This window comes from Geospiza fortis, unplaced genomic scaffold, assembly GCF_000277835.1.
Source record: "Geospiza fortis unplaced genomic scaffold, GeoFor_1.0 scaffold134, whole genome shotgun sequence".
Classification (NCBI taxonomy): domain Eukaryota; kingdom Metazoa; phylum Chordata; class Aves; order Passeriformes; family Thraupidae; genus Geospiza; species Geospiza fortis.
Window position 1 is genome coordinate 413,585 of NW_005054396.1, and position 13,470 is coordinate 427,054.

The 13,470-nt window shown below is 38.6% G+C and overlaps 2 protein-coding genes across 3 annotated transcripts in view; one reads left to right on the forward strand and one right to left on the reverse strand.

The window, feature by feature from the left end:
- The window catches only part of WDPCP (WD repeat containing planar cell polarity effector), a 146,422-nt gene extending 135,047 nt beyond the window's left edge, over positions 1–11,375 (reverse strand). For both annotated transcript variants that reach the window (XM_031060936.1, XM_005425783.2), the window contains exons 1-2: positions 11,296–11,375; positions 3,313–3,451 (exon numbers count right to left, since the gene is read on the reverse strand). The gene's annotated coding sequence lies outside the window, so the exon portion shown is untranslated. The remainder of the gene's footprint in view (positions 1–3,312; positions 3,452–11,295) is intronic.
- Positions 1–13,470, forward strand: part of MDH1 (malate dehydrogenase 1) — a 35,185-nt gene that overhangs the window by 9,336 nt on the left and 12,379 nt on the right. The window contains exons 2-3 of the mRNA XM_005425784.3: positions 12,539–12,908; positions 13,066–13,108. Coding sequence (XP_005425841.2) covers positions 12,539–12,908; positions 13,066–13,108 — 413 coding nt within the window. The remainder of the gene's footprint in view (positions 1–12,538; positions 12,909–13,065; positions 13,109–13,470) is intronic.

A 13,470-nucleotide genomic window follows, 5' to 3' on the forward strand; every position in this document is an offset into this window, starting at 1 on the left:
AAAAACCCCACAGCTTTTTATTTTTTTCACACTGATTCATCAAGATAGTTGTATCTTTTTGCAGCATGATGAGTGCCTAATTACAATGATTCAAATCTCTTGTCACCTTCAGGCTAGACTACAGATAGCAATGGGTTTTAGCCAGAGCAGATAGAGAAAATGAACTTGACACAGCACGCAATGGCTTGTTAAGCACAATATAATATTAAAAACATCACTCCCCTTTTTAATCTAGCCAGGAGGAGGGAGAAAAATCACATGATTTTGAGTTCAAAGTTGCTAAATCCCTTCTTCAGCAGGGGAACATGCTTGTCTGATTACATTTTCAGGTTGAATGCATTTGTCACTCTATCACCTTTCTCCACACTCAGTCCTGTTTTGAGCCCTGTTGGCTTCAGACAGCTCTTTCTCCTCCTAATATCACTGAAATTTCTCAGAAGTTCCTTCAGTCTACTCCCATTTTCCTTCTTGGGAAATGGTTATATGCAGGCTGGGCCCTCTAGTGCGTGGTGATGTTAATGCACCACATTCCCAGCGCTCTGGGCTTTGTTTTCCTCTATCAAGTAATTTCTGTCAGGGCACCTACTCTGTTCAGGTGCCTTTTTCAAAGGGACCCTATTTCTGCTTTCATAACTTCAAAAGAAGGAGGAGTTGTCTGAGTGACACTGCTCTGGCTGTCCTGGGGCTTATTGCCAAGACTCAAACTCAAGCACTCGGCCCCATGAATGGCAACTTCTGCTAAACCCCTGCAAAAAGAGCACCAAAAGCCCAGCAAGAAACCTGGGAGCTGAGGACAGAGAAGCAGCTTCCTCAGCAGGGACAGAAGTTCAGAACTTGAATCTACTCAATACTTCCAACACAGGTCCTTTCTGAGGCCAATGACCTGCACTACCTTTGTGATCAGAGGGCTGCACACAATGGGCACGGTGGAGGCTCTCCTTGCTGTTCTTTCAGCTTTCGCTTAAGACAGAGAGTGAACCCCTGAGGCTGTGATTCCCTCAGTCACTCTGCTGCATGTCCTATCCAAACCCTTCAGCATTTAGAAAACCATCTTGATGCTCCTCTACCACATTTTTGATTCTTCAGGTTCTGTTTCAGGACCATTAACGTAATTATCCATATAATCTCAAACCATTTGCTTGTCTTTCACTTTTTGCTTCTTCGGATAAAAAGGACCTTGCTAACAGGCAAAACTGGAGATGATTAAAATGCTTTAAATAAAACCCCTGCAATTATACTTAGAAAACCCAGGTATTTTACATACCTTAAAACGTTTAGGTTTTTAAAGTAATGAGTGAAATGTCTTTAAAATAGGCAGAATTGTGTACATAACCAAAATTTACACTGACAAAGCCTGCAATAGTCCAGGGAGAAAACATAACAAAATATAATATAATAAAAAAACTGGCAATGGTACAATTAGTGTGAATGGCATCAGAATAATCTGCATTAATTCTCAACACAGCATATAAGTTCACTATGTCTGTACAACCTCTAAACTGATAAACCCCATTTAAAAAAAAAAAATTTAAGCACATCATCAAAGATCAACAAACATAGATATGAATGTCCTCCGTATGAATGACTGCTCTTTACACCCTGATGAAGCTTTTCAGCCACAATCATTAACAAAGAAAAAGGAAGTCCAATTGAATAGAAACTCTCAGTATAGCCCAAGCTGCACATTTTGTTACAACTTCCCAGGTTACTGACAATTAAATTAAATGCACCTCTTGACTGCATCACATGCAGGCTATGTTGTTGAAAGCAAGATGTATTTTGTTTTGATTTTAAAATAGCTTTTAAAACAGCTCCTGCCAGCAAAGACCTTAGTTTTGGAGGAGAAAAAGTCATTATAAGAATCTTGTTAATGTCACAGAACATGAGGGAATAGCATACAAGTGACCAAATCTGCTAATGGGCTTGGAGTTACCTGAGAAAATCATTGCAAAGTGGCAGCATCTTGAAACTTGCTTTTCTTTCACCTCAACATTAATTTAAAGTCTTATTTTAAAAACTTTAAAAAAAGTGTTCATGCCCTTTCAAGCTGTGTACTTGATTTGTGTCCAACAGGTGCAAAAAAAGATGAAGTTGTTTATGAAAACCAATAATGGGCTTAGGTTTAACTGCTGCAGATCCATTTAACATAAGGATTGTAACCTGTCCTCATGGATTTTTAAATAAAACAGACTTAAATTTATACCCCTGACATTTAGCATAATGGAATAACAACTATTTACGGTCTCCCTGTCAATTCTGGTAGTAAAACCCTGGATGTGGTCACAGAAATTATAAATCTGCATTGTTATCTGGAAAACAAAATGATTATAATAATTTTCTGCTATTACAAGCAATTGTCTTTAATTACCTCAATATATATTACTTAATTGCCTGAAAAGACAATGTCAGCATGAATAGCATTGGTTTGGCAGCCCCAAATTATGAACAGCCATTGAAATGGTGCACGTTCTCTATTCCTTTCCTCAAAAATATGAGATCTCACAGAACCTTGCCTACCTTGATATGTAATAAAATTTAAAAACTGAAATAATAAGGAATCAGACAATGACAAAAATTTCAAGTGGTGTGTTCAGATCTTTTAATTATTAATCAGTTCACAGTTTGACCCCATCTTTCTACCAACCCATTTCTCATGTGGTTCCAATTTACACCACGGGTAAATGGCAATCTAATGGAAACAGTGGTACTGAGCACACAGCCTAGAATGTTTAGGATAAGATAATTATTCTGTAGACAGACATGCGAGGATGACTTCACAGCATCAGTCAATCACTGGCAAATAACCTGCTTTCATGAGGTTTCAAAAAAAAAGAAATTAGTAGAATGAGAAAAATTTTTTAAATATCATAGTAGTTGCCCATTACTATGATTTCTGTGATTTTATTATAGATCAGCTTTTGCAATCCTATAATCCCGTGTATTCCAAATAAACTTTCATAATTAACAAATTTTGGGCTACAATTTCCAGCACAAAGATCATCTTTCTCCCTTTTTTTAAAATTTTGAACACTTCTGTTCTGTGTTTGCATGGAAGGTTTTGGCAGCAGGAGCTTTCAGGGAAGGAAGCTGCTGGAAGCTTTCCCTATTTCCAGCATAGCCAATGCCAGATGGGTCTAGGACTGACACCCTGCTGGACAAGGCTGAGCCCATCAGCAATGGCCTCCATTGCCTCAGGAATAACACAGTTATTTCCTCATTATCCTACTCTGAGTTGACTGATAATAAATTAACTGATTTCCCTGAGTCGAGTCTGTTTTGGCCATGACAGTGATTGGCTCTCCCTGTCCTTACCTTGACCTTTTTGTTGTATTTTCTCTCCCTCCTCTGTCCCACTGAGCAGGCGAATGAGATAGGCTTTGGTGAGCACCTGATGTCCAGCCAGGGTCACCCCACCACAGCTTCATCCATGATCTCTCACCTATAATAAACACTGTTTAAAAATGCATTAATCTGGGCAGTGTGGAGGTATCTCCTCTCCAAAGAGAGCTGTGACTGACCATTCTAGCTAGCTGCAACATTTGGCTTCTTCCATTTTCACAGATGTAGAAGATACATTTTAATTAACTCATCCACACAAGTGCAGAGCAAAACAAACCACTAAATGGCCGTGGCAGTGGGAAGTAATTTCCCCAGTTAAGTAGTTTCAAGCCTTTATTTTACATAAGTCTTTTTAGGACTGATATAATTTTAGGGTCTGTCTCACTTCTATCTGTGGATTTCTTTTTCCAGAATCTTTGTCTGAGTTGGGTTTGCTCAAATCAATGTCACAGCTGCTGCTACAATTCTGTGTGAGGTTTCCTTCTCGTCCACATTCACGTTAAGGGAAGCAGCAATATTTTCACCATTTTCATTATTCCTCTACTTTTAAACAGAAGGCCAACAGCATAATCTTCACACTAATCCATGAAACAGATTACAATTATATATATGTTAGAAAAGATGCAAAATTTTCATTCTTCAGTTTTCTTGCCCTATTCAGCAAAAACTGCAGTATTTCCTTTCATGATGATAACATTTCTTTAATCTCAGCAAAGAGATTTTTTAAACTTAATTGTTAGAAATACAAGTAGAATAACTAACTTACATGGCCTCAATTAGAAAATGGCATTTGCTGTAGTTCATTCATGATGAGGGAGTTTTAAAATTCACAGCATGCCATCTTCTGAAAATCAAGCAGCAGCACTTCACAGGTAGGCCACGCCTGGAGCTTTATGCAAAGTCTGCACTCACATGTCCTTGAATTCAGAGTGACTAATAACCTCAGCAAGGCGCACATTTTAAAAGAACACCCATGCTGAATTTGGCATTTGTTCACTGGCATTACGGGTGGCATATTTTACAGCTGCTTCTTAAGGAATATTCAACCACCTGCACATTGTGTGTCATTGCACTGGAGCTCAGCCACATGCTGAAGCTGTAAGTGTTGCAGTTTTGGTAATCGGATTCAAAAAACAAGCATGACAGAGTGAAATTTATTTATTAAGTCATTTACTAAATAGGGATACTACTTGATATATTACAAAAGAGACAGACAGAAAAAGACACTTAAGGGGTTTCCCAATACCACATACAAAAAAATTCTACCCAGAAAACAAATCAAAAAATCTCCAAGGGGGAAAAGTTGATAGAGTTAAATATCATCACTGATAGATGCCAAAGAAGCTACTCCAGTAAGATCTCTATAGAATACAAATATTTAATTTACTCTGTGATGAAAAGTCAATTAATCAAGTTATTCTGCAACAGTCTCAAGGAGTAAGGTCTGCTTACTATCTGAGTATTTATTCAAATGAAACTCCCACCAACATCACTGTTTCATAGCTGTCCTGATTTTGTATTTTAACACAAGAATGGCACTATGTTACAAGTTTTCTAGTACAAGTTTTCTTAGACTGAATTCCACAGGAAGAGACCTCTGCCACAAGTTGAAGAGTAACAAAGTTAACAGCACTCCTAAGAGGTAGGGGACTTTGCCAGCAGTGTTCCAGGAACATTCTGGGCTTTCATATAACTTGTGTCACAAGCTGCACCTCATTCACTGACATTACATCACTATGACTTTTGTCTTAATTTCAACTTATTAATTACATTTACAAAGGAAATTTTCTGATATCTAAAAAAAAAAAAAAGCCAACTGCATCCTGGGCTGTGGTGACACTCCACCTGCAGTTCTGCATCCAGCTCTGAAGCCCCCAGCAAAGAAAAGTATGGACCTCTTATGGATGGGTCTAGAAAAAGAGCCACAAAAAAGGATTGGAGGAAAGGAATAGTTCCCCTTTTTAAAAAGGTTGGGAGACTTGGGGGTTTTTAGCCTGGAGAAGAGAAGGCTCTAGGGAGACCTTATGATAGCCTATTAATACTTAAAGGGTGGCTTATCAGAAAGGGGGAGAGGGACTTTCTACATGAGGTCTGGAGGGACAAGACCAAGGAAAACAGTTCTTATCCAAAAGAGAGTAGATTTGGATTAGATATGAGGAAGAAATTCCTTACTCTGAGGGTTTGAGATACTGGAACAGGTTGCCCACAAAAGCTGTGGATGCCCCAAGCCTGGCAGGATTCAAGGCCAGGTTAGATGGGGCTTTGAGCAACCAGATCTAGTGGAAGGTGTCCACAGTGCATTGGACTTCAAAGGTCCCTTCCAGCCCAAACTACTTTGTGATTCTGTGACAAAAGCAGCAGACAACTCATTGCAATTCACTGCATCTGGTCAAGTTATTGGAACAAAAACTGGCAAAGCAGTGGATTGGGAAGCATCTACTTAAATACACACATCAGGTACAAAAGAGCAGGAACATCTTTGTACATGAAGCTTCATATTTGTGCTTGCTTTTCTTTATACTTCTATTTAAGGAACAGTCAATATAACCATTAAGAAAGAAATTTTTTTAAATTGAAGATAAAATTGGAAATAATGCCACAATTTTGAAGTCCATACACACCTATTCTTCCAATGCATATTTCTAATGCATTTTACAAGCCTTCCATTTCTCAAGCAAGACAAGCTCAACATTTACCAAACCACCTAAGTGTCTTCCAAAAATGCAGAGTGTCCTTTATACGTGCAGTTTTTAAAAGTTTAGTCATTTCTGTCTAAAAATTATGCTACCAGACGGTGTTATTACACTGCAGTGGATACTCCTGTCTTCTCAGAGGCACATTCAAATAGAAAATCATCTCTCAGATTTTATTCAATACAAGATAATGGATCACACTACTCACTCAAGTTTGGGTACAACTGCCTGGGACCAACTACAATGGAAGATACCTTATCAATGTTCAGCAGCTCTCAGTTCCCATGAAAAGGGATGTGGCAACTCAGAGCCCACCAGTGGTCCTCAGGAGGCAAGCTGATGTCCACCACACTGCAGAGGATTCCCAGCTTTCATTATAGGAATCAGTGGCATTCATTTAGCAAGGACAGGGCCTAGCATTGCAGTTAAACTAATGGTTCTATTAATGACACTTCACTAATTTATGTCCAACACAGCTACATTGAACAAATAAACCATCTGCAGTATGCTGCTGTTCTGAATTCTCTCTGCAGGTTTCAAGTCCTTGAATCACATTCCCCTCCAATCTAGTTTGTCAGAGAGTCACAAGTGGTCCAATTACACAGGCAACTGACCCACTACTGCTAAAAAACTGCCTCGTGTGAAACTCCATGAAGGTAAGAAACATCACAGTATTGGCATTCTCCTGGACACAACTCTGTGACAGTCAAGTGCAAACAGAAAAAAAGTGAGCAGCAGGTGGAGAAAAGCCCTATGCTATTTCTCTAAAGACCACAGATCTTATTTTTCCAACAGAAACATGGCACTTGTCCTTGTTCTGGCAACACTGAAACACTGAAATAATTAGATGGTAAGAAATTCAAGCTAGTGATTTTATAAACCTTTTACATACACTTTTATTCTTTCCCCCAAACCTTGTAAGCTGTGGATTCACTTCCAAAATAGCTTTCCTATCAAATACAGCATACATAGGTTATAAAACCCCAAAGGTTTAATCAGCACTTTTTTTTACAGAAGTTCATTAACAGGTTTGCCAAATTATCCAGCCCAGAATTGTGTGTATATGTTATTAAACCATATTTTAAGCTTGTATATTACTTTCCTTAAGAGTGTATTAGTTCCTCTGTTTGGTGTTTTTTATATTTACAAAGATACTCAAAAGTTTTGTCTTATTAAGAGAAAAATTGCATAGAATGAGAAAAACTTCTTAGGTAACTTTGGAATCTTTTAACTTGTAAATTAGCAAGGAAAGCACTGAGATAAGTCTTTGCGAATATATTTGAAGTCTTAATGAAAGGGTCAGATTACAAAAAGCCATAGTGGGAGTATTATATGAGGAAGCTTTAAAGTTAGTTGCAGTGTGTTAAAAAAACAACATTCAAATAAATTATTTTTCACTGCAGTATGCCAAGTTTTTGGAGATAGAATTAAAATTGGGCTTTCATTTTAGACCAAGTAAAGCATAATACTAGACTATAATAGTGCACATACTAGTGAGATCCAAATGCCCACAGTGTTGCAAGAGAACATTTTCCCTCAGGCATTTGAAATGTAATGCTTCTTTAATATTCTCTGTTGGATATTGTTAGAATGGAATTTCAAATATTTCCTGCAATTTGAGTTAAAGATTACTGAATAATGCTGAGCAGCAGAAAATTTTTGAAGCATACATCTAAAGCTGGCATAGTAGCTTAATGCCCTGTTGTTTCTTGCTTTAGCAAAATTAATTTCTTCAGTCTTCAACCATGAATTCATGCACCACCTGGAGATACAAACCCATAATTTAACTGTGGTGTATTTCTAGTTCCCTTGCCTAATACACACTGAGGCCAGACCCTGTATGTCAGGCAACTATAACAGGAAAAGGCCAGTTCAGAGCAATACTTTATATTCTCCCATATCAGACAGTAAACAACCTCAAAAACAGTATCTGGCCCATTATTGTAAATAAATGGGATTACAGGGCATGAAACAAAAGCACATTTTATTATATAGACAAGAGTAACATATATCCAATAGGACTCAAAACATTCAAAAGGCTTTTATCCAATTAAGGTCCAATTTTTTCACCATATCTGTGTTAGTGCTTTACCATGGCTACTCTTTACAGGCAAGAGTAGATGGCAAGTTGAGCAAAAAGGCGTAGCTGTATCATTCTAAAAGGAAACCAGAAAAACACAAACTGCAACCATGATTCCTGTTGCTTGATTACTTCATGGAGAAGCCTCCTTCATCCAAAGATGCAGCACCTTTCCACCATTTGTGCCATGATATAAGTGGTCCATTACTCAATTTTTTTCTGTGGCCATTGCTCCCTTCTCATTCATACTTACGCACATGACTACCCTGAGTTCAAATTAACCAATTCCTCAACACCATCCCAGCCTGACAAGACAACTCCAAATGACTTCAAGACAGGTCTAAAAGTTTCTAACATTTTCTTCAAGCATGAGCCTGAGGACCATTCTCATGGGTTCCAACATAACCCTCCCCAACACTGAACTAAGAAACAACAACAAAAAATATATGTATGCCTGTTTTTGAGCAACAGGAAACTCCAAGTTATGCAGCACTGGTATGGACAATAGAGTCCACACAGCTGAGATCAGCTGGAATTTTATTTCGAGATGGGGTCATTTAGCCCTACAGTGTGCAACTGAATGAGTAGAGACATGTGCAGAGAGTACTTGTGTTTATGTGAGCAGAATGAATAAAGGCAATTTCTTCCTTCTTTACTCAAGTATCAGTAGACACTGAATATGGCCAGTATTATAAGCATGTATGCTACTAAAGCCACCCATAGACTCTGCTGCTGCCTAAAAATTGGTTTGGATAAGGTTTCCAAAAGCAGGTCAGATACCAAAATGAATCTGTTAAACAGCAGAAAAATCTCCATGCAGGAAACAAAGTGCTTAGTTGCCTCTTACACTTATTACTGATAAATTCATGTTTGAAAGTTATGTTTCACTTATGAATAATGCCATTAAGATAAAAAATTATCAGTCTTTTCAATCCATAAAGAATTATATTTTATACAATTAACAAAAAAACTCAAAAAATCAACACCATAAGACATCATTCTCCTTGCACCAGTATTTCTAGGGATATTTTCTTTGAAACACCATTTAAATCTTGGGGGAGAAAAAGGAGAAAAATTCAGTTTGTATAGTAGCAGCTATTAAGAATTTGGTCCTGCAAAAATACAGAAATAAAGTCACATGGATGTTGTAAAACAAGCTGAAATATTTTAAGCAAACTATGTGACCATAATTCATAGAAATAAGCCTAATGAGAAAAACTCTTGTAACTGCACAAGAGATTTGGCATGGAAGAGCATTCATCAGCCTTTCTGACATGGAAAGAATGGATAAAGGAAGCAGATGGATTCACCCATCTGCACTGCACCTAAAAAAGGGAAAGTCATCATTATGGTTGTTAGTTTCTTGTTCAAAATGTATAACTTGATTATCAGGTTATAATGAACATATGCAAAAGAAAGTCTTACGAGAGAAAAAGCAAACATTTATTTTCAGTAGGATCTGTTTCCCTTAACTAAAATTATTCACTTGACTAAATGCTTACCTAATTAAAAAACCTCTCAAGGACATCAGCTTAATCTTTCATCAGTTTACATCTAGTGGGGGGAATGGGTGCTGGTGCTCATGTTGGGTTTTTAATGTTGCAATGAATTAACTTTAAGAGTACAAGGTTTGCTTTGGTAAGACATGAATTGTTACACAGGTCATCTCCTCTCCAGAATACCAACCTGCCTCTTCTCCTCCAGACAGTGACATTAGTGAATAAAAACCCACAAAGTGCTGTCACAAAGTCTCTGTTCAACCAAGAGAAAGACAGATTTGTGTTAAGGTAAAAGAATCCAGTAACACTACTTCTCATGCACCAGGAACACAACCCTTCTGTTCACTTTGCAGTAATTCAGAGATCAGCTTTGCTGAATTTACAGCCAATATGCCAAAGTCTCTGCGCCGTGTCCAATGTGGTTGTTTGGTTTGTGGGTTGGTTTTGTTTGGCTTTGGTTTTAAGCAGGGATTCTCTGTAACCCGGACCTTGTAACAACTGTGAGGAGAAAACCCTCCAGAAGTGGCGCTCGGGTGGTGGATGAGGACGGATCTTCCAGGGTCCCTCAGCTCTCGGGGTGCCATTATGAAGCCACTGCGCCACCACCCCCTCTGGTCAGTGATGGAGCCCTGAATCCTTTGGGCACCAGAGCACCCACCTCAGATCTGATGTGCACCCACATCAGAGGAGGCCTGAGCTCTCAGTGTCCCCCACCAAACCTGCAATACCTGCTCGTACTATCGACCTACTTAGGGAAAACAAATAAAAAATAACTTTCTGTTCACAATTTTTATTAATATTTGACTCATGAATAGTTCATAAATATTACTAATACATACTACATGCAAGCTACAGATCATTTGTGTCTCTTTATAGGCAGCAGGCACATGAGTAGCGGATGTGTTATTGCATCCTAGCTACCTGTTAAAAACATGCTGAAGGCTGTAGAAATCAATTAATGATAATTACCCAACTTTAATTAAAAAACCAACTAAGCTGTTAAGAAATTAAAAATAAGCAATAAAAAATTAAACCACTTCCATAGAAGAGAAAATTTCTCTTTTAGAAAAAAAGTTTTCACCACAGCAAAACCAAAATCTGGATTATAAATGGAATTTATAGATTAGCTTCTTCATGACATTCAATGTCCATGCAGTACTACATGACTGAAGTTCAGAAATGAACGGTGAAAAATTATGTTTGGGACATTAGCACTAGGAATTAAAAAAACCCCAACCCTGTATTAATTTTCTAAACTACAATTTTAATAGTTCTTGTTCATATCGATATCTTTTAAAAAATCTATTATAGATTTCTCATACACTTCACAAAATAACTTTTGATCCTCTTAATTTTATTTCAGTATTTTTTTGTAGTGCCTTACCTTAGTTCTGAAAAAAACTCTTACTATTATTTCCTTGGACCAGAACACAGAAGAGATTTACAAAACTATTTCAATTCTAGCATTTCTAGGTTTCAACCTGGCCACTATATAGTCACTTCTTCTTACACAGTCTTCTGCATTTTAAATGTTAATTATATCACACAGACTTAGCTGCAAGAGGCATGACTTGGTAACAACAATTGTAAGCAAATGCATAAGATAAAAAACCTGTACTAGACATAGAGAGGATGATAAAAAGAGAACTTTATGAATTATTGAAAATTAAGTGTAAAAACTTACCTAAAAATATTCATCCGTTTCTATAGATGGCAGTGAAGTAAAAGAAAATCCCATCCAAAATACAGTTAAAGAAGACAGCCAGCTGTTAACAGAGAATAATTAATTTTAAAATATTTTTTTAAAAATTAAGAGATTATTCTAGCAGACTACCCTTCAAAACTACTAGTTGCCTTGAAAAATAATACTTAATCCCCTGAAAATGGAGATTAAAACATCTTAGTACTTCAGTGTGTTGTTTAACTACTGATTTCCACGTAATTCAGTACCTTTTGAGAGCAAAAATTGCAAAGTGTATTTGAGAGCTAGCCAAGAGCCCAATTCACATGCACACTAAATTTCCATTACTTCATTTGCACGTATTTTTTCTATTTATGCAGCTTTTTTGCTTACAGTGCTACACAAAAGACTCATACCAATGAAACATTGGGGAGTATTAAAGAATATTTTTTAAAAATACATTTAAATTTTGCTTGGGGAAACATCAAAGCTTGACAAGTAGAAACAAAATTTAAGAAGGAAATACTAGAACTCTTAAGTTTTGCTGACTTTATTAATTACACCACATTCATAAAAGGCAACATTTTACAGTATCTTTAGTTAAATCTTTAGCACAGACAACAACTGAGTCCAACTTGGCCTAATCATACTGGGATTGAAGATAAACTGATAAACGTGCTTCTGACAAAAGCATATACACGTGGCTTTGCATCAAAACAAATAGTTTTCAACACAAAGTAACGATTTGTTGCTATCTCTAAAAGCAAATAATTCCAGGAGCACAAGCTTGGGTAAAAAACGAACAAGAATAAGAAGAGTTACCTACAGAAGAAAGTTTGAAAGTTTCAAGTTAAGCTCTTAACTGAAATCCATTAAATCAATACAATCTGCCATGCTGACACAGACAAATCAGTTTACAGCCTGCTAACATTGATTTAGCTGAAAATTGATAAAAAATCAATTAAACTGAACCAATTATGGTCAGTGGAAATTACCTTATGTGGGTCCACATCAGGTTTTGTGTATATTTAAATCTTAAGCAATCTTAAATAGTGTTAATTAAGTCTGTACAACGTCTGGGTGCAGAAAAGGTTAAGAGTCACCAGGGTAAAGCATCTTAGGACACTGTGGGAAACTCTGACTGTGTTAAACAAGCTCCCTCCTCCTGACCAAGCTTCCCTACGCTTCCCAACAAGCCAGCCCTCAGCTCTGCTTGCAGCTATTCGGCTTTCAAACTGATCCACAGAATGGAGCTTGGCTACACGCTTCATTCATATTAAAAACGGGCTGTCATTAACCGATATAAATCAGTGCAGCTGGAGAACCTCAACAGAGCCGGCGGGACCGCACCTCCGGCACCCGGGCACTGCCGCTGGCCCCGCCGCAGGAGCTGCCCGGGCCCCACGGCTCCTTCCGAGCTGCGACACGAGCACGACTGGCAGCGAGACCCGCTGGAACGGGAGCACTTTGCATCACAACTTGCATTTTACACCCCCTGCCCCAAAGGAGCAGATTCCCTTTTGTCGCGGGACGGAAGAAATTGCCTCAGCATACATGCTTACTATAAAGACTACAATAAGACTTCAAACTAATGTTGCAGAAACGCACCGGGACAAGTGAGATCTTCACAAAACAACTAACAGGGAATCCAATCAGGATCTGAGGGAAAAGAAAAATCAGCTGTGCTATCCAAGACCTTCTTTTACACTCCAACAACAGTTTACAAGCTCTGTTCTGCTGATGTATTTCTGCCGCTACCAACCTCCCTTACAGCCAGACCAAAGGAATTTACTTCACTCAACAATTCGAAACCCAAGTAAACGAGCAGTTTTATTTTTGTACAAGTGATCGCTAGTTTAGCCACGTATTTCTACCAGCGGAATAGCACAGAGCACAGATAAGCTCTCAGCTTTCCCTGAAAATAAAAAGGAAAGGACCAAGCAACAGGATGACAGAATTTCATGAAGCGTGGAGCGCCGGGAACGCGCCGGCAGCTCCCCAGAGGAGAACGGGCGGGAAACGCGAGGGGAACGCTCTGCCCGTCCCGGGCTCACGGCTCCGGGATGCCCCGGGGGATGTCCCGGGGGGATGCCCCGCCGGGCAGGGCAGGGCCGGGCCGGGCCGCGCACTCGCACCCACCGAGCGCTCCGAGGTCGCGGGGCGGGCGCGGGAGCGGCG